Source organism: Cibotium barometz, chromosome 2 (genome assembly GCF_041138505.1).
Source record: "Cibotium barometz isolate CiBa-2024 chromosome 2, ASM4113850v1, whole genome shotgun sequence".
Taxonomy (NCBI): domain Eukaryota; kingdom Viridiplantae; phylum Streptophyta; class Polypodiopsida; order Cyatheales; family Cibotiaceae; genus Cibotium; species Cibotium barometz.
The window spans coordinates 39,014,911-39,034,262 of record NC_141047.1 but is presented as its reverse complement, the minus strand read 5'-3'; the positions used below and the strand labels follow the sequence as shown (position 1 = coordinate 39,034,262).

Genomic DNA, 19,352 nt, shown 5'->3' with positions numbered 1-19,352 from the left:
TTCTTCCGCACATGTTGTAGCGAGACTAATGCTGGCGAGCCCACTCCGCTAGCGGAGACCATTCGATCTATATGGGTTGATCTCATTCACAGCCTGCGGGGATGCCTGGAGCTTCTGGCAGACAGTGGGAAGCCTTCTTCCGCACATGGAATACCGCCCCCTTCTTCATTAGGAAGGAGGGCATGGTCATCTGGCACTATAGGCCACCTGTTTGGCTCCCCCCCCCTTTCCCCTTTCTTTTATACTGTCATGGACAGGGTTGTACCATGCCTCTTGGCGGATTTTCTTTTAACGAATAGAAGGATATAAAAAAAGGGCCAAGGGCTTGGGAGGAATATGAATAGCTTACAAGAGGTCACCATGAATAAAGTGAGTTAACCTTTGGCTCTCTTCACATAGATGCCAGCAGCCATCCAGATCCAGATTGAGCGACAAATGATGGACATGGAGAGGCAGATAATTGGGTTCTTCACTTGACGTGAGTTTTAAGATCATGGCAATGTTGCATGTGGAAGACTTAGAGTAGAATCGTTAACTTGATTAGAACACAGATTCAGCATTTAAACTTGATGATTTGCATATGAACAAATGAAAGAGAGAGAGTCAGGTGAGAGTACACCGTATTGGGTCCCAAATAACCTCTGAAGGGCCCCCACCATGAAGGTGTATTTGCTTGTGTCGCTGAGTGTGTATGGGACTGACTTGGGCTTCAAAACCAGTACTAACACTGACGTTGGATTTGTGTAGAGCACCTGGAAGAGGGGCTGAACTGGCCACCTTCCTGCTGTACTGCCGGGCAGCAGCTGGGAGCTTGCATTAATCCTCCTGGAGATCTCTACTTACTGCGTTTAGGGTAAACGCTGCTGGTTGCCCTTTGCTGACCTCTTCTTTCCTTGCGTTTCTTGCCTGTGGGCTGCCCAGGGCTGGCTCACAACATGGTAGACTTGGCAAAATTGTCAGATGGAGCACCCTTTTATAGGGGAGGAGCTGGCTGACCAGCATACAGGCCAGGCCAACTTAAAAAGAGGACAAGGAAATGCCCTTGGCCGCCTAAGCCCTGTCCCCCACTCCCTAGGTTTGCCCTATGGTCTGTGAACATCCCCTAGGCCTCTTAGCCACCATAATCCCAACATTGTGTTGCTAGTTACCATTCTGTAGACGGGTTCACACACGCGCGTGTGCGTGCGCGCGCGCGCGCACACACACACACACACACACACACAGACCAGGGGTCTTGTGCCTAGACCTAAGATTCTGACTGATGCTCGGTCACCTGACTAGCCTAATAATGTCTGGAACATCAATACATCATTCAAGAGGGTTACATCAGTGTGTTGGACAAGCACGACTGACATGTGCGGGATGTGCGCATATGACCTTGACCTTCCTGTGGTGGCACGCACTGGCTGACACGTCCCTGGACAAGGGCTCACAAGGGGCCAAGTGTCCAGCCACATGACTTGCACTTTTCTTGTACAATCATGTCTATGGCATCCAAGTGCGGGATGCACGTGACAGGCAATGACAATGGGGACTGAGCAATTATTGGGTTCTACACTTGATGTGAGAGTTCTCAATCAGTGAACCAACGATGGATTATTCAAGTTAGGTAATCATGTGTTTCTTTACATAGATGCCATCAGGATGGGGAAAAGAAGGGCCAAGGACTTGGTAGGAATACAAGTGGTTTACAAGAGGTTACCATGTTTGGCTTGTTTATTGGATGTCTTCGCATAGATGCCATTAGGATTGAATTTTGAGCCACAACATATGGGCATGGCGATGTGTGAGTTCTTAGTAAGATCATGGCAATGGCAATGGGGGTTGAGGAAGAGTTGGGTACTACACTTCATGTGCAAGTTCTTAATTAATAAACCAACAATGAAAAAGTAGAACAACTGCATATGGGTTGGTAAACAGAATTATTTTTTTGTTTTTTGCTTTCCTGCTGTTTAAGTCATATACAAAATAATTTTGACTGTTTATTTCCAGGAACCGGTTATTTTCTTAAAACCAACATCTTCATATGTGCGTGAAGGTGGGGCCATTGAGATTCCACAACCTTTGCAATCAGTACATCATGAAATCGAACTTGCAGTTGTTATTGGAACCAAAGGTCGTGATATCTCTGAGGAGAGTGCCATGGATCATGTCGAAGGTAAATCTTTGGGTCAAGCAGGTGTTTTCATAGGTTGATTGTGGTTTCCCGGTCAGCTGAGCATCTGGCCATGGATCATGTCGAAGGTAAATCTTTGGCTCAGGCAGGTGTTTTCATAGGTTGATTGTGGTTTCCTGGTCAGCTGTCATGGCATTCTTGCTGGAAGAATCAGTACATTCTCATGCAAGTCTAGCATCTTGGGCTGCTTTTTTGTGCCATTAAAATCCCCCACTCGTAGTACTTCTCCTAAGTAAGCACTCTGTCCTTGTATGTGAATCATGGTTCCCTTCTAGAAAGATCTGTAAAGTACGCTGATTTTTGTGGGGGCAAGTAGCACATTGCTATGTTTATGTCCTGAGGCTGTCTGACTTGACCTATATGTATCTGGCATGCCCACTGACAACATTCTGCCCAAATGCAATTTATGCAACCTCTGCGGATATACATGCCTCATGTTTATAGGCTGATTGCAGGTGCAATCTGTCTTTCCATATTACAAGTCTGAGTAGCCCACTATTGCCTCCCTCTGAAACAGCCTCATTGAACAATCAAAACCTGTCCAGCCTACTGTCCTCATTCAGAGACCTCACTTTGTACGATAAGCAATCCCAAAGGCAGCCCAGAAGTCTCTTCCTTTCACAGACAAAGTCGTCAAGAAGTCACAGGAGGTTATTGGATGGTACGACAATGAATACAAAGGACTATATTGGAAGCGACATGATGAGATGCACCATCATCATCCTCAAGTCAGCCAAGTTGTGAGGGAATATGGACGTTTCATTTCTTGCAATATTTGGGAAAAAACTATTCAGCATTACTAGGGTAGTAAGTTCAAAGAATCATGGATTTGCTTAGATAGGATTAAAATATGGGAAGGCAAAGGACGATGAAGGACTCAATGCAGTTCTACTCATGCCTGTGCAACTCTTGTACCAAAGGTATCTTTTTGCAGTCCTTCATAGCGTGTATTGAAAACAAAGGCCTTCGTGGTTTTTTTTTCGGACTAGCCTCCAGCCCAAGATCCTCTCGTAGTTACTGTTTTCACTGCCTGTAGGTGCCCGCCCGTAAGCGCTTTTTATCTGCCCGAGGCAATGCTGCTGAGGAAGCACATTGTGGGGTTTTGAACCCAGGCAAACACCTTCACCACTTGGGCTATCACCTTATTGGCACAAAGGCCTTAGTTTTGTGTCTAGCCAAAGTTGACTTTCAAGTTCTTTCTTTGAAAAAGACATGTGGTGCATCAAGGAGTTTCTGCAAACCCTCTACTGAGTGTGATAGGGGTATAACTTTATCTGTGTAAAAGAATATTGAAACCAGTGTCTCCGCTAGTGTAGATTTCTCTCCCAATGTGATAATGAAGTCTGAAGGCTCATCTATGTAAACATCAATGTAAAGCCAAAGACTGGAAGAAAGTGGGTATTCTTGTTTCACTCTAATACCAATTGGCACCTCAACGGAGAATACTTGCTCTGTGCAAACCTGGCTCTTTACCTGCACCTGAAGTGTTATTGTGGCCCACCTCATCCTCCACCTCAACAGTTTTGAGTCTGCTTATCAACTTTGACTTACGGACTGTTAAATACTTGGTGGGAATTCACAAAATCATAATAAAATTGCTCTATTCACATTAGCTGCCTCAATTATCGCTCTAAGAGTGAAGATGTGGTCGGATGGAGTGATCTCACCCAAAGCCTGCCTGCCCTATGCCTCAAACCCCTCATCTCGCTGCCCATCATTGAGATAATGCCTCTACTACTGCCCCAAATAATTTAGCCAATTATGATGCTGCAGTAATGTTGTAGATTAATAGGTTCCCCTGCTTTGTGGATGGATATAGGTGTTTACTCATCACCATTTAGAGAACCTTAGCATGTGGCCCTGCAGGATGACACCGTGGAGAGAGCAAAAGCTTACACTTACTTTGGGGTGGCGTTTTTAGGCATGAAACCCTTTGGGGGGAGGAAACCTTAGGTTGGACCCAACTCAAAGAGGCCTAGGGGCTATGTTGCTCGAGATAGACCTGTGTGCTGTAATGCGTATCCTCTTGCTAGTTGTGCCACGATAGCTGTTCTTATTGCATATCTTGAGCTTGAAAATATGATTCTCAAGTATGTGTATACTTGTTTAATTTCCACTAGCTCTCCACTGATGCAAAAACCTTGAGCGATTGTGGGAGATCTTAATCTTATTCTTTCCCAAGGTCAGCACTAGGTTTTTTGTCTTTTTGAAACTTGTGTTTAAGGCTTCTAGATGACATAAGGACCCCCAAAACGGGCATTCTTGCCTGGAGATTCCCCTTCACAGTGTTTCCACAACTATGATCACCACAGTTGATCACCACATAAGGACCCCCCAAAACGGGCATTCTTGCCTGGAGACTCCCCTTCACAGTGTTTCCACAACTATGATCACCACAGTTGAAATTGAAGTGCTCTAGTGACTGTTTCATTCATTATGCTTGAACTTTTCAATTTGTCTTGGAATTTTCATATAACCCTTATGCAGGTTACGCATTGGCTATCGATGTAACTGCACGGGATCTACAAGCTGTTGCAAAGGTGAGGAACCTCTCAGTTGAAAGATTTTGCTTCGTATCTTGACAATGTTAGGCTGCCTACTAAGTTTGTCATGTGTTTTTGTATTGAAGGCTTCTGGATTACCATGGACTGCTGCAAAGGGTTATGATACGTTTACTCCAATTAGCGATTTTGTATGTTCCTCAACCATGTTCAACCTAATGCTTTTGCTTTCTTTCCTTTAAGTTAGCCCTTTCAAACGGTCTTCACGTGTGCCCATTGCTTGGGTTTTAACCATGATGTCAAACAGGGTTTAGACTCTTATGTAATTTTTCTCTGATAACCTCACATAAACTGTTCTTAGCTTTTTGTTTAATTCTACTGATATCGTTTGACATTTTGTAGATACCAAAGAAAAAGGTTCCGTCACTTGACGATCTGGAACTATGGCTGAAGGTACATTTTTCAGTGATATTATGCTGTGCCCTCTAGTTGGAGCACACCTATAGATGGGTTGAGATGCTATGCATAGTATCATTGGTGTGATGTTGTAAGTAACAATGTTTTTTTTTTTTTTTTTTTGGGGGGGGGTGTCTTGTGTTGGTGGGGGAAGGGGCAGAGGGACTGTTAAAGAGGGTGTGTTGTTTCTATGAGCGTAAAGCTTGTGCCTGAGGGATGGGACATGGCATTCAAGCCTCAAGGGTTTGTGAGATTGAAGCAGAGTCTTCAAGGAGGCTATTTTTTGGTGCAGTTGGTGGATGGTGGCAGCTTTGCATCATCTCAAAAGCATGCGCTGTCTTAGAAAGCATTTCATGTGGCTTTTAACAAGGGCATTCAAAATGGTCTGGTGGCTGCTACCTGCAAATTTTCTAGTGGCACAGGGCATGGAGGGTGGTTGACACCAAGTTACAGTACAATGGTGTCAGAGTCACTTTTTTAAAGAGAACATAGCTTAACTAGAAAACCTCTTGTGAATCTGACAAAGACTTTGCTTTCAGGTTGATGGAGAAATGAGGCAAAGGGGCACTTCAAAGGACATGATCTTCAGCGTTCCGTTCTTAATCAGCCACATAAGTTCTGTCATGACCTTATTTGAAGGAGATGTCATATTAACGGGTACATCAAACCCTTCATATGCTATGGGTCTCGACTCTCTATACACATGTTCATATGTTGTAAATGTAGTTATGTGGATGCATGTATACATAACATGTTTTTCTTGTAAGAATGGTTTTGTTCCTTTTCCCCAAAAACAATATCTTTCTATCAGTAAAGAAAAATGCATCTAAAAGATCAGGTTACAATCTTCTCATAGAGATAATGACGGCAAGAAAGAAGAGAAAGGGGGGTGTAGGTGAACATGGTTCCAGCCAAGAAAGAAAGAAAGAAAGAAAGTCATATTAACGTCCACGGAATGCCTTGAAGGCATATGGGACCAAAAACTGGTACCTCACAGTCATTACAATGCACTTCGGGGTGCACTTGGGCACAAGCAAAAGATTAATGAAAACCCTAGGATGATAAACAACTATCTGTGATACAAAAATGCTGATGGCACATTAGAATGCTAGTCAATTGGGTTTAGGCTTACGGAAGTCCTCGATTGTTGCCCTTCCGTCGCGGTAGACTGCCCACTTCCAGCTTGGCGGGCTGCTCGGACTTTGGCGAGTTCTGCACTTTTGTTTTTAAGCTGTAGGGGAGTGAGTTCATCAGCTAACCAGAGCCTGGTGCCCTGTAATGATTTGGACTGTCGGAGAACTTGGATCTTGTCCTGTTTGCTTGCTGTGATATTTCGCAATGGCATGCTTCCCTTTCTTGACAATGGTCCATGGGTTGCCTATATCAATGAGGGGGAGGGCCTTATTGAGTTGCCTCCTCATAATCTTCATGTCTGAGATGCATTCATCTTCATCAATTTCCGTTTGCTCTCTGACTTCTTGCTCGTCCCAAACCTCCGGGAGTCCACCTACTCGGAGATGCTCAGCAATGCTTTCTCGGAGTTCTTCTTCCTTGATGGTTGACATGATATCTGCGGTAAGATGTTGCTCCACACCTTCTGTAGCTTCAATGAACTCTGCTTTGGCTGCATGAATCTGCTCCTGAACTGGGTCGGGCTTGCCCTCAAGGGAGGCCAGTTGGGGTTCAATTTCGGTGAGCTGATCCTTCAGCTTGCCATTCTCCTCTCGCAGCTTATCGATTTTTGTTAAGGAGGAACACCTCCCATGAGCTCGAACTTTGATTGGCTAGGGTTTTGGTCGGTGTTACCAGGGCACAAGCATACGACTTCTTTGGCATCGTGGATCGCTGGTAGGGCTAGGTCGTCTGTACCACCTGCATCTGTATCATCAGCTATGACAAGGCGGGCCCCCTATCTGAGGTAACCACCATGGCCTGGTGGTGCCCTGCACCAGGCCTAGCGTGAATGAGCACAGGCGAGAGGCAAGGGCGAGGAGGGTAGAGAGAGAGAGAGAGAGAGAGAGAGAGAGAGAGAAAAGCCAATTAGAACCTTCTGTTGTGTAAGGCGATAGAGCGATAGAGAAATGAAATGAAATGAAAGGTTATATTAACGTCTTCAAAAGGCCATAATGAGAGAGAGAGAGAGAGAGAGAGTGAGTGGAAGGAGAGATAAAGAGATCAAGCGATGGTGGCTCGGTGCATAGACATGGGGGGGGTTGTGGGGGAGGGACAGAGAGAGACATGATAACACACACACAAGAGAGAGAGAGAGAGTTGTTGCACAACGCAACAATGATTGCATACTTCCACCATGTACAGTACTTTATATAAACACCAAGGCCCTATCTTATGTTCTCTTAATAATGGGGTGTTCACACACCACCAGAATATCCAACAAACCACCCTTCGGAGTGAACGAGGTGTCATCTAAGAGAGAGAGAGAGAGACCTTCAGGATGATGATTTGGGCTCTTAGACTGCAATCATGTGATACAAAAGAGCACAATGATGCCAACACTTGAAACTCTCAAGTCAGGCCTCATACCAGAACATCCAAAATATTTCATTCAGATTTTGGGGCAGAGAACCCTTGACTCATACAAAAAGCCCAATCATAATCTTCCTTGTTAAGAGAGATTTGCCATGACAGTGAGGGCTTTGTCTTTGGCTGTTGTAGATGCTTCAGCTTCATGCTTTTGCACCAAGTTTGCATGATCTTTGATTGCTCTTTGGCCATCACACTTGTCTTCTATATGCCCAAGCTTTTTGCAATAGGTGCACTTGATGGTCCTTCTTTCCTGTTTGCCTTTCGCCTTGAAGAGGAAGGCTTTTTTTGACTCAAGTGTTGCTTCAGTCAGCTTAAAGCATAATCTCTTATGTATAAGAGCTAATGCATTAGCCAATCCAAGATCTTTTATGCACAAGAGCTCTTATGCACTAGCCAATGCAAGATCTCTTATGCACAAGAGCTTTGCATAAGAGCTTGTGTTTGTTCTTATGCATAAAGTGTAAGAGTCTCTTCATTAGCTCTTATATATAATGCGTAAGGTTCTATGTGTGAGCTCTTGTGCATAAGAATCAGATCAAGGAGCCCTTTTGGGAGAAGAAAGAGAAACATGAAGTGTGTAGTACTTTGTATTGAAGTTTTTCGGTCTTATTTTCGTTCCAGGTGCGTTTTGGAGGGCGTTCGTGCTGTTTTTCGGTTGTCTACAGACATCTTCGAGGACCAGATTTGCATCATTTTTCATCCGATTCTGGAGTAGTTTTGTCAAATCTGCTACTACAGACGGGTGAGCAGATACACAAGAAAGCATCAACAGACACTCACCACACCGGATCTTGTTTAAGGGCTTCACTTTAGCGACATCGATCTTTGCATTTTACGAGTAAAATTTTTGCTCACTATACTTTGCATTTCTTTCATACACCTTGTAGGTCTCCATTGTTAGCGGCATTATTAGCAGCCACCTTGGTTGCATCAAAGGAGCACTTAGCACTTTGCAAGTTGTGTGATTACTTGCTTGGGTATTATCAGAAATAGCAGACAATGATGTATTTCAAATATTATCCATTGAGGATAAGCTTGACGGGACTAACTACCCGTTATGGTCCTATATGATGCGGCATGTATTGGTAGCCAAAGGGTTGTGGTCGGTACTGAGAAACGTCCTGGTTCTAGTATAGCAAAGTTATCCAAAACGGGTGGAGTGCAGAAGGGGAACGCCGCAAAATCGGAACGGCTAGGGGAACGCGTGAAACATGTGGAGAATAGTGAAACGGAATGCTTGGCTGCTGTGGAATGATTTTGACGTTTGGCCAATTTAAAAAAAAGGAAAAAGCGTACTTGTCGTCGTTCGCCGCCCGCGGATATCTTCGAAAGGTGTACCCGTGTACCTACTGTTGTCTCAGGCCTGCTCATGTACCCACGTACTTGTGACACCGTGTACCTGTTGACGCCTTAGGCGTGCCTATGTACGTGCGTCCCTGCTGTCGCCTCAGGCCTGCCCTCGTACTTTCTTGGCCCGTCATGCTACGTGCTTGACAGCTTGAGTCACGAGTGGGCTACTCACTTTCTTTAGACTTCGACTCTTTTCTCCAAGGCATGGCAACAAGGCTACTCACTTTTCCCTCTCTCTCTCTCTCTCTTTCTCAATTCGAAACTTTTACACGTCACAGTGTGCAACTTTTACACAATCTGCAGCTGTAAGCCTAGCGGGGCGTGTAGTAACAGACTCAACCACGTGTCCAAGAGATAAAGATATAGAGAGGGAGGGGAGAGATAGAAGGGAATAGGGATCTTGCACAGTACACCACATTGAGCGGGGAATAGGTCTCGTCCCCTTTCAGGAATTTATTCAGGAACAATCTACGGGCATGTGGCTAGGATCAATACAATCAATGAATACAAAACAAACAGATATGCCAATGTAGGATATCCAAGTCGACGTCGATGTCAAGGCACAAGATCTCTGATGCCGAGCACACCATGGGGATGACCCACAACTATCTCTCACCGGGCTAGTACCAAATCTAATATCCAAATCCAAATCCAATGAATCCAAATCCAAGTCCAAGTCCAAGTCCAAGTCCAGATCCAATCCAAGCTATATGTCTAAGTTCCATGTTCATGTCCAAGTTCCATGCCCAAGCTCTATGTCCAAGTTCTCCATTTCTATGCTCCATGTCCAAGCTCTATGTTCCATATCCAAGCTCTATGTCCACGTTCATATCCAAGTTCAAGTAGTCCAAGCTCCCATGAGTAATCTCCACAACTTCTACAACCTTGTCGATGAAGAAAACCATGGAAAAGCTCTTTCTAGCAAGAAAACTGATATAAAACCTGTTTTGATGCGGTCAACCTTGTTTGACTTTTTGCTTTTTCCTGCTTTTTTGACCAAGAATGGTACTTTTTCTTAATCAAATCTTATGGACCCTGTCCCCATGTCTTCTTTCACCTTTTTGATTTCCGGGCATGGGTTTCATCATGTGGAATAGAGCTAGGAGGGCCAAATAGTTACAACTGCAAACATCTCTATATTATCTTAAGGAAGAGTTTCACAAAGTTGCCACGTGGCAAGAATTTGGAGGTTCGGAAAGGAGAGGAGGTTTGGGTAGAATTTGATTTTTGAAGTCTCAAAAGACATGCAAAGCACGGGTTCCCAACTAGTTAAAATGTAAAACTCCTCTTGTTCTCTCTCAAGTCTCTCCCCCTATACAAAAGACAAACAAGGACTCATTTCTCTCACGCTCTCTCTTTCAGAGAGGGTTTTGGACCACTTTCCAGAGTCATGGGATACCAGGACCAGAGGTGTTTGGGATTGTTCTTGCTTGAGCTGCGGAGACATAGAGATAGCCTGCTTAGGCGCACAGAGAGCCAGACTCAGAGGCACATTACAGATTTCTTTAGTCCAGCCATCATTGCGCCAGATGGACCACAGCAGCAGCAGGGCATGGATACCGCCCACACCAGGGGTACACTGATTGATCGTGCGATTGAGCTTGGGTGGTCCAGACGCCCACGACTACGGAGGGGGGCATCCCAGCATAGACGGAGGTTGCAGCGGCAGATTCGGATTATTCTTGCGAGGCATACGGGACACCCAGTCAGGGTGTTGACCACAGAGGATATTGAGGAGATCCGCCAGTGTCCGATGCGGCACATATTATGAGATGGAGGCACCTCCATAGTGTACCCCTCCGTCCCACATGATATTGTATCCCCTCACTATATTCCACTCACCTCCATAGCGTACCCCCCCCCCCTCGCTATATTCCAGTTCCAGTTTCATTTTCTAGGTGCCAGTAGTATCATCTTTATTTTTCATTTTCTGGGTTTTTTAATCCAGACATTGTATCAGATCCACCATGATGTAACTTTTGGTCTCATAGGTCATTATGGCCTTTTGAAGACGTTAATATAACATTTCATTTCATGGATAGCTTTGAAAGGCTGATCAATTTGTTGCCTGAATTTGTAGAAATCATGGCTTCCTCAGGCTCAAAGCGTTCGGCTTCGAATGCTACTTGGTGGAACGAGGTTGAAAGGCTAGAATGCGGGAGGTGCAACACGATGGAAATGTAAGCAATGTAATAAAGAGAAGTCAAGAGGAGCAAACCGTGTGAGAGCACATGTATGCCATGTAAACAATGAAAAAGCACAAGTGAACAAATGCTCAAGGACCACTTGAAATGCGTAGAGAGCTTTTGGCATCCAAGGTATTCAGAAAGTTCGCCCACAGAATGTTATTCAGTTCTTAGCTAATGGTGAGGCAACAAATAGAGCAGCTGGTCTAAATCTTGAAGATAGGTATCCGCATATCACATTTAGTCCATGCTTTGCTCATTGTTTGAGCAACTTACTGAAGGATATTGGCAACTTGCCATGGGTTGATCCACACATTCAAAAAGGCAAGGAGATAATAAGCTTCATTCAAAACCATCAGTTTATTTTGAATGAATTCCGCAAGAGATCGCCTAGAAAGGATCTCTTGAAGTACTCGGAGATACTCTTTGGTTATAACTTTCTCATGATGAAGAGGTTATCCAAAGTGAACTTGCCTTTGAAGCAGTTGGTTGTATGCAATGAGTGGATGGGATGGGCTCCTCGGTCAAGAGCCAACATAGAGGTTGTAAGAACCATACAAGACTTTGGGATGAAGTCAACACTATCAATGCTGTGATGAAGCCGATCATGCGCTTGATGCGGATTACAGATGGAGGGGAGCCATGCATTGGCAAGGTTTATGAGAGGGCTAACCGAATGATCGAGAAAATAGAAGAAATGGGCTTGTCCGATGAGAAATGTTAAGAGGTTTGAGAATTATGTGAAGCACGATGGAATGGTTATCATTCTCCCATGCATGCTGCTACGTATGTCTTGGATCTCGAGTTCCAATGATGTGGACAAGATGCTAATGATGAGGTAATGGATGGTTGGGAGACAATGCTTTCTAGGTAGATTCATGATGATGATAAACGAAGGTTGGTGAAAGACCAACTTGGATTTTATCATAGCAAGTTTGGAAGGTTTGGATTGGCTGATGCACAGAGAGACAGGTTTAAGATTGGGGATGCTTTATGGTGGGAGGATTATGGGGCTCGTACACCAGAGCTTCAATCATTGGCACTAAGGATCTTGTCTCAAGGTGCAAGCTCCTCTTAGATCAAGCAACTATGGAGTGTGTTCGGCCACATTGTATCCAAGAAGAGGAACAAATTTGGGACAAAACAAGTCAATGACTTGATTTTTGTAAGTGCTAATTTGCGCTTGCTTGGTGATATGGCTTCTCCCAAACCAGAGAAGTTTTATATTACTTGATGAGGAGTCCTAGGATGATGAGGAGACACATGTACTTGCAGATCCTCGTGAGGATGGGTTGAAGCTTTTGAATGTTGCAGATGTTGGTCTTGATGATATGGCTTTCTTGGATGACGTAGATGATAGTGCATCCAATTCTGATCCTCTTGTGCTTCATCAAAAGAGACGGATGAGAACTAGCACGTGTTCTACCTCCCTAAGGAGCCGCTACATTGCTGTCCCACAAGGTTTGCAACAACCACCGAGGCACCGATTTAGCTTGCTGAATTGCTGTCCTTTCTTCTTCTACTGCATCATCAATGCATGACCATTGTCTGCCTAACCAATGGGCTCGACATTTGGCATTTTTGATTGTTGATTTTCAGCATCCATGGGCTGATTTCCAACAACTGTGGACTGATTTCCAGCCATAGGCTGAGTCTCCACATGCCCAACACCTAGGAAGTGCCCCATATAAGGGGAGGAGAGTATCAAAGAGATCCTATGAGCTAATAGTTGGCTGTTTCCTGCATTCAAGTAAGGGTTGAGATGAATTCTCCACAAAAACGCCGTCTCGGCTAACCATAATCTGCTAAGGGGGAGGATGGTAGGGACTGTACCCTTTACTCTCCAAACTATAGCCCAAAAAAATACATTTCACTGTCTTGTCATAAAGCTTCGTGCGGTGCTGCAGAGGCACAAGGGCATAAGCCAAGCAACCAAAGACATGCATACGAGCCACTGATGGCTTTCTCTCATGTCAAGCTTCATAAGGAGTGATAGTTTGCAAGGCTTTTGGACACCTGTTTAAGCATATATGCTGCACACATAACAGCTTCCATCTAAAACGTGTGAGGCAAATTTTGGCCTTTGCATCTCTATAAGAGACCTATTCTTTTCTTTCCGATACACCATTCTGTTGAGGTGTATATGGCATGGTACATTGGTGCTGAATGCCCCTCTTAGACCAATATGCATTAAATTCTTTGGACAAGTACTTCCCCCCTCTATCTGTATGTAGAGTACACACTTTACACCCAAACATGTTTTCAGCCATGTGGATCGGGGGAACACCTGGAGGTGCAACAAGAGGTGGTAGAAGGGATTGAGAAAGATTGCTTGGACAATTATGGGCAGAGTTTCGGGAAGAGATCTAGCTTTTGCAAGATCAGGTGGCAATATTTTAGCAGGCTGTGATTGTTGTAGTGGCTCTTGCAGGGTTGGCAACAATAGCTCCTTCTTTCACACCCGAGGCTTTTGCAAGTGAGAAAAAGGAGAAGACTTCGGAGGTGGTTGACTCTTGGCTCAACTGTTGGAATGTACATTTGAGTTCCACCCACTTTCGAAAGCCCTCTTGAGCAGCACACATGGATGCCACAACATTGTGTGGATTTTTTATCTGTGGGCACGGGAACACTCCAGGTAAAGAATAATCATAGCAAGACATTGGAGGATGCCATTTGGTATGCTAGGATTTATGAGGAGATGATGGCCTACCAAACTCAAAAGAACGTCTCTTAGAAACCTCCCTTGGGTTAATTGGCCTAATCCAACAGGGTTAGGGAGCCTTGGGATTAGGAGATAGCAGGCAGATATAGTGGACTAAGATTCATAATTAATAAACTAGGCCACTAGCTCTCTATAGCAAGTTAGCTATTTATAGTAGCACTTATCACTATATAAGTGATGCCTTCGGTTATTATTTGCGTCAATCGTGCGGAGCACTTTTGATGCTAGGATTAGGAGAGGAATTCCTTATGATTGTCGCGACGCTCCTACAGTAGGTCATCCAGAGATTCAATGGACTTGTGTTCATCCTCGGTCCAATGGGCAGGCAAAGAAGGTGGAATGAGGTTTTGGAGGTTATGCTTTGTGCATACGGCTCTAGGCGACCGTTTTATTGGGACAGGTCTATGGTTGAGTTTGCCCATGATACCACTGAGCATGAAGTTTTGGCAATAGCTAGATCATGTTTAGTAGGAGTTGGGTTGAAACCCGATTGCTTGAGACTTTGATAGCTTAAAGAAAAAGAATATAACACAGCGGAAAGATAGATAGCAAAACAAAGTGCAATAGACAATGCAATAGATAGAGAATGGAGGGAGTTTCAAATTCTGAGAAAGGTGCAGTGTGAGGGTGTTGTCCACCTGTGCACTCTCAAGTAGATCTTAGATGGCGATCTAGACAGACTCTGGATGAAGGATGTACTGAGTGTAGACGGTGTGGATACTCACAAGCATTGCATGATGATGATATATAGTGCCGCAAGTGGAGTGGTAGACACGTATTCAACGTGGGCAATTACGCGGCAATTACACGATCACCGCCCTCAAAACGCGGCCAACAGACCACCATCCGCTAATAATGAATCCATACCATCGAACCTTGCCAACTAGCCCTAGCTAACAGTCGAACAACTGACCATCTCCTAACCATACTTTTTTACACAAAAAGCACTCCTAATGGCTTTTTGTGGAAAAGTCAAACTCCAAAAAATTTCTCAAACGACTTTGAATTTGAAGATGCCATAAAAGCAAAAGTTGCTCCTCTCAGCAAGCTTTACGCGGTGTCGCAAACAAATCTTCATTCTGATAACTTTGAGAAATTAGGGTTTTCAAGTGTTGATTAGGGTTTCTTGAATTAGCATATATTTGGCCCACTTTGTGTATTGGTCTTTTTTCCTTCTTCCCTCACATGCCCTTCTCCCATGTCAGAATATGCAGCGGAGATGAAGACAAGATCGGAAAACACTAGAGCAAGTGCACTAAGTGCACTGCAGAAAAACACAGAAATAGAGAGAGAGAGAGAGAGGCGTATAACTCTACTATATACACAAGAGAAAAATCCCGAAAATTGAATACAATGTGTGGGGGGCCAAGGGGCCATTTTATATGGCCCCCATCAGCCGGTCGGCTTCATCCACCATCTGGACCGGGAAAGCCTACACCTGCAGCGTATCCACCTCCTTCTACAAGTAATTAACTGTCACCTGCCTGGCCTTCCGATAGGTTCTCGTGGAAAGAACTTTCTCAACTACAGGAGTTTCTCTGTCCCGAATGCTACAAGACATCAGAGCATAGGTTACCTGTAAAGTTTCCTCTGATTGACGAACACAAGAACTACCAACATCTGTACTGGAAAGTTCTTGCCAACTGCTGCCACATAAACTAGCAAGCCATCCACCATCTGGTCCGGGAAAGCCTACACGTGGAGCGTATCCACACTTAAGTGGCCATTACCACACTGCCACTCATCACAAAACTGAGGACTTGGGGGAGAGAGTGCTGAAAGTTTGTAAAATCCATTCTCCACTCTGCCTTCCCAAACTACCTGGCATGTTGCTTTGTCCCGGAGAGCAACAAAATGCTCATCAAACTCCACCCGTATGCCAGTCTTGCAAACCTGATGCACTGACAACAGATGAAAACCAAGTGATGGAACATACAACACTTGGGAGGAATGCTTCCCCCCTTTGCCATCGGGAACTATCTCCAACCTACCCTCACTGTGAACTGGGATAGTGGATGTATCCCCAGTAAGGATGTGACCAGAATACCTGCAAAGATCCTATAAAGCCAAACGGGAAGGAGTCATGTGCCTGGGCCCTGGAAGCACCACTATCTAGAATCCACTCCCGAGTATCCATAGCGAGAGTCCTCCAACCTCCTCCCTGCACGAAGAAGATGAAACACCGGTGTCCATAACCTCCAAGTGCACAAAAGCTGGAGTCTTCACGGTTGCTGCTGAGGATTGTGCACCCTTCTCGGTGCTCCGCTTGGGACACTGCCTCCAATAGTGGCCTTTCTCGCCACAATCATTACAGGTCCTCTCTGCCTTCAGTTTCTTGTGGTCTGAGTCGGACTTCTTCTGAGAAGACTTCTCCGATGAAGCCTTCCCTTTGCCCTTGTTATTACGGCCTTTCGACCGTTGGCCAGTTAAGGCCTCAGAACCTCCACCCTATGGAGGGTTTGTGAATCTTTCCTCCTGGTCCAAGACCACAAGCTCCTCCCATGTGATGGTGCTAAGCTTGCCACTGGTAATCAACGAAGAGTAAAATGCTGAGTACTGAGAGGGCAAATGTGACAACCAACGTTATGGCCATATCCTCCGATGATATCTCTTTCCCAGCCTGGAGAACTTCTTGCTGAAGAGCCTGCAGCTTATTGATGTGCTCCCACATCGTTGACGACTTTGCAGGATTCATCACCCGCATCTGAACTTCCAAGGAGATCCTCTTCATGGGCGATACCCTGTTGTAGAGAGAAGCCAAATGCTGCCAAATACCTTTGGTCAGCGTCATATGCTTGATATGATTGATTACCTGTGGTGTGCAATTGAGGAAAATGAAAGAACAGACTTTGGCATTGACACGATCCCATAACTGTGCCTGTGCCTAAAGTTCCTTCTTCCGAACCGAGAGTAACTCCCCTTCCTCTAACTCCAGCCGTGGAACCCCAACAACAATGAAATCAGCAAGGTCGTAAGACTCCAAAACAGATTCCATCATTACCTTCCTAATGCCGTGGTTGTTCCCGTCCAACTGACGGTCCACTGGGAACGTGGGGAGTGTCGGGATCTTCACGTGCTTCTCAGCCATCTCAAGTAAATCTGCCATTGTGGGGGTGTAACTGAAAAGGGAGGGTGGGTGGGAAAAAATGAGGAACTAAACCTGCAAGTGGCTGTCCAGCAAATCAGCCCGCCTTCCGCTTGCGTATGGCCCAAAACAGTTCTCCAATTAGCAACAAAACAGCCCCCCTCTTGCTCACAAAGTTCCCAAGATCTTGCAAGAGCCTAGAGCTCTGATACCATGTCAGAATATGCAGTGGAGATGAAGACAAGATCTGAAAACACTAGAGCAAGTGCACTGCAGAAAAACACAGAAATAGAGAGAGAGAAAGAAAGAAGAAAGATATATTAACGTCTACGAGAGGCCAAAGTCGGCCTATGAGACAAAAAATAATACAACTGTGTTCTTTCGGTCATCGGAAGAAAAGAAACAAAAGAAAAAGTGTGCATGTGTCTGGATACAACTGTGAATCATCATGGATCGGAGAGAGAGAGAGAGAGAGAGAGAGAGAAAGAAAGAAAGAAAGATTTTATTAACGTCTTCCAAAAGACCGAACTCGGCCTATGAGACAAATCGGTGTACCTGTATGGGGTATCCTCTGTCATCCCAACAAAATGAAAAAGTACTGAACTAAAAAGCTGAATCTGGGTGTGCAATAAGTACAATGAGTGGGGGAGGGGATGGAGCTCTACTACTAGGAGAATGCAAAGCTATATGCATGGAGTATACAATCATGATATGCAACCTAGCTAGCTCCATCCTGTACCATACTGGGGGTATAAAATGGTATACATCAATGAAGGGGGTGTCCATAGCTCCCTGAAGAACATGCCTGGGTGTGCTTTGAAGCGAGCCAGTCGCTCCGCACCCTCTCTGTGAAACTGAGCTCTGATCTCTGTCATCTCTCTCTGGTATAGGCGTAGTGTCCGAAAGCCAAGTGTCCTATGTCTCCTGCGGGCTCTGAGTGTCTCTGCTCTCTGGAGAGTAATTCCTTGCTATGTAGGGGCTGCGAGTGGGATGGATCTCTGAAAAAATGTAGTAATCTGTGTCTATCATCCCCCCTCTGGAGCAATCTGAGCCTGTAATGATGTCTCTCTGTACGCTCTATGTCTAGAATGAACTCCCTAGTATGCGCTGGTCTCCTGCCTCAAAGATTTGGCGTAGGGAATGTGGCTCTCTGAATAAAATGGGATATCTCTCTCTGATGGCTGTATATGCTCTGCATCTGCATACATAATGCTCCTCACTCTCCATCTCCTCTCTGCACAATCTGCATACGGGATCCGTGCTGCTCTGCCAGTCTCAATCTCCAATCGATGTGATGAAACTCTAAGGTGACCAATAGCCACTCGGGAGCCGTGTGGTAAAAAGCCCTCCATGTATCTAGGCCTCTCTATAAATCCATCATCAGTGATACTCATGAAGTGATCTCTGTAGTATAGCATCTTCGGTGGAAGAGGCTGTGTAGGCGATATCCATGTCTCTCGTGTATAGAGCTGCCATAGGTCCTTCCTGTCTCAATACTCTGTTCCTCTCACTATGAGAGAGACGGATATGTGGTGCATCCCTCTTATACTGGAATGGTGGTAGATGATCCATGTCTAGGCCATGCTGTGAGAACCAATGTGTGACCTGTGCATACCATGATCCTCTGTCTCCCGCCTCAGCCAGCTGTCCAGATGCCTCAAAAGCTCTGTATGACAATCTGTCCTGTGGCATCTCTCTGAATCTGTCTAGCAGGCATATAGTCTGAAATATGGCCTCTACCATCATAGGAGGCGCAGCAAACTCTGCTCGGATAATGTCATGAGGTACTGACGGTTTGCTGCGTATCATGCGTGCCATCATGAGGGCCTGTGGTCTCTCTATCTGTGTCCACCAATGGGTAGCAAGGCCTAGCGCCGATACCGCTGCTCCATACATCAATGCCGGTGTGACTAATGTGTCAAATAGCCACCCCTTCGTCGGGGCGCCTGAAAATGCGCCTGGTGGCACTGTCTCTCTAGCATAGCCAATGCTGCATATCCCCGTGTCAATCTAGCTCTGGCTGCTGAACCCATGGTGAAGCGTGTGGCTGCTGCAGAGAAGGTAACCCCTAGGTACACGTATGATGTCACCACCTCCACCTGGCGTCTTGCGAGAGTGAATGTCAGTTGTCTCCTGCCCTATCTCGATGTATGAAAGACCATAACCTTGGGTTTCCCAAGGTTCACAATAAGACCCCTCTGTGTGCAGAAATCATCGAGTGCATGTAGATGCTGCTGTAGACCTCCTGGAGACTCAGACACTAATACAATATCATCAGCATAAAGCATTATATGTACTAAGGTACTTGCTAAATCAACTCCATCTCCGCCTC

General features: G+C 45.2%; 1 protein-coding gene across 5 annotated transcripts in view; it reads left to right on the top strand.

Moving 5' to 3' along the window:
- The window catches only part of LOC147641044 (Fumarylacetoacetate (FAA) hydrolase family), a 51,925-nt gene that overhangs the window by 11,669 nt on the left and 20,904 nt on the right, over window positions 1-19,352 (top strand). For all 5 annotated transcript variants that reach the window (XM_086817749.1, XM_086817754.1, XM_086817742.1 and 2 more), the window contains 5 exons: window positions 1,993-2,158; window positions 4,664-4,716; window positions 4,806-4,868; window positions 5,080-5,130; window positions 5,673-5,790. In XM_086817749.1, the coding sequence (XP_086673875.1) occupies window positions 1,993-2,158; window positions 4,664-4,716; window positions 4,806-4,868; window positions 5,080-5,130; window positions 5,673-5,790 (451 nt within the window). The remainder of the gene's footprint in view (window positions 1-1,992; window positions 2,159-4,663; window positions 4,717-4,805; window positions 4,869-5,079; window positions 5,131-5,672; window positions 5,791-19,352) is intronic.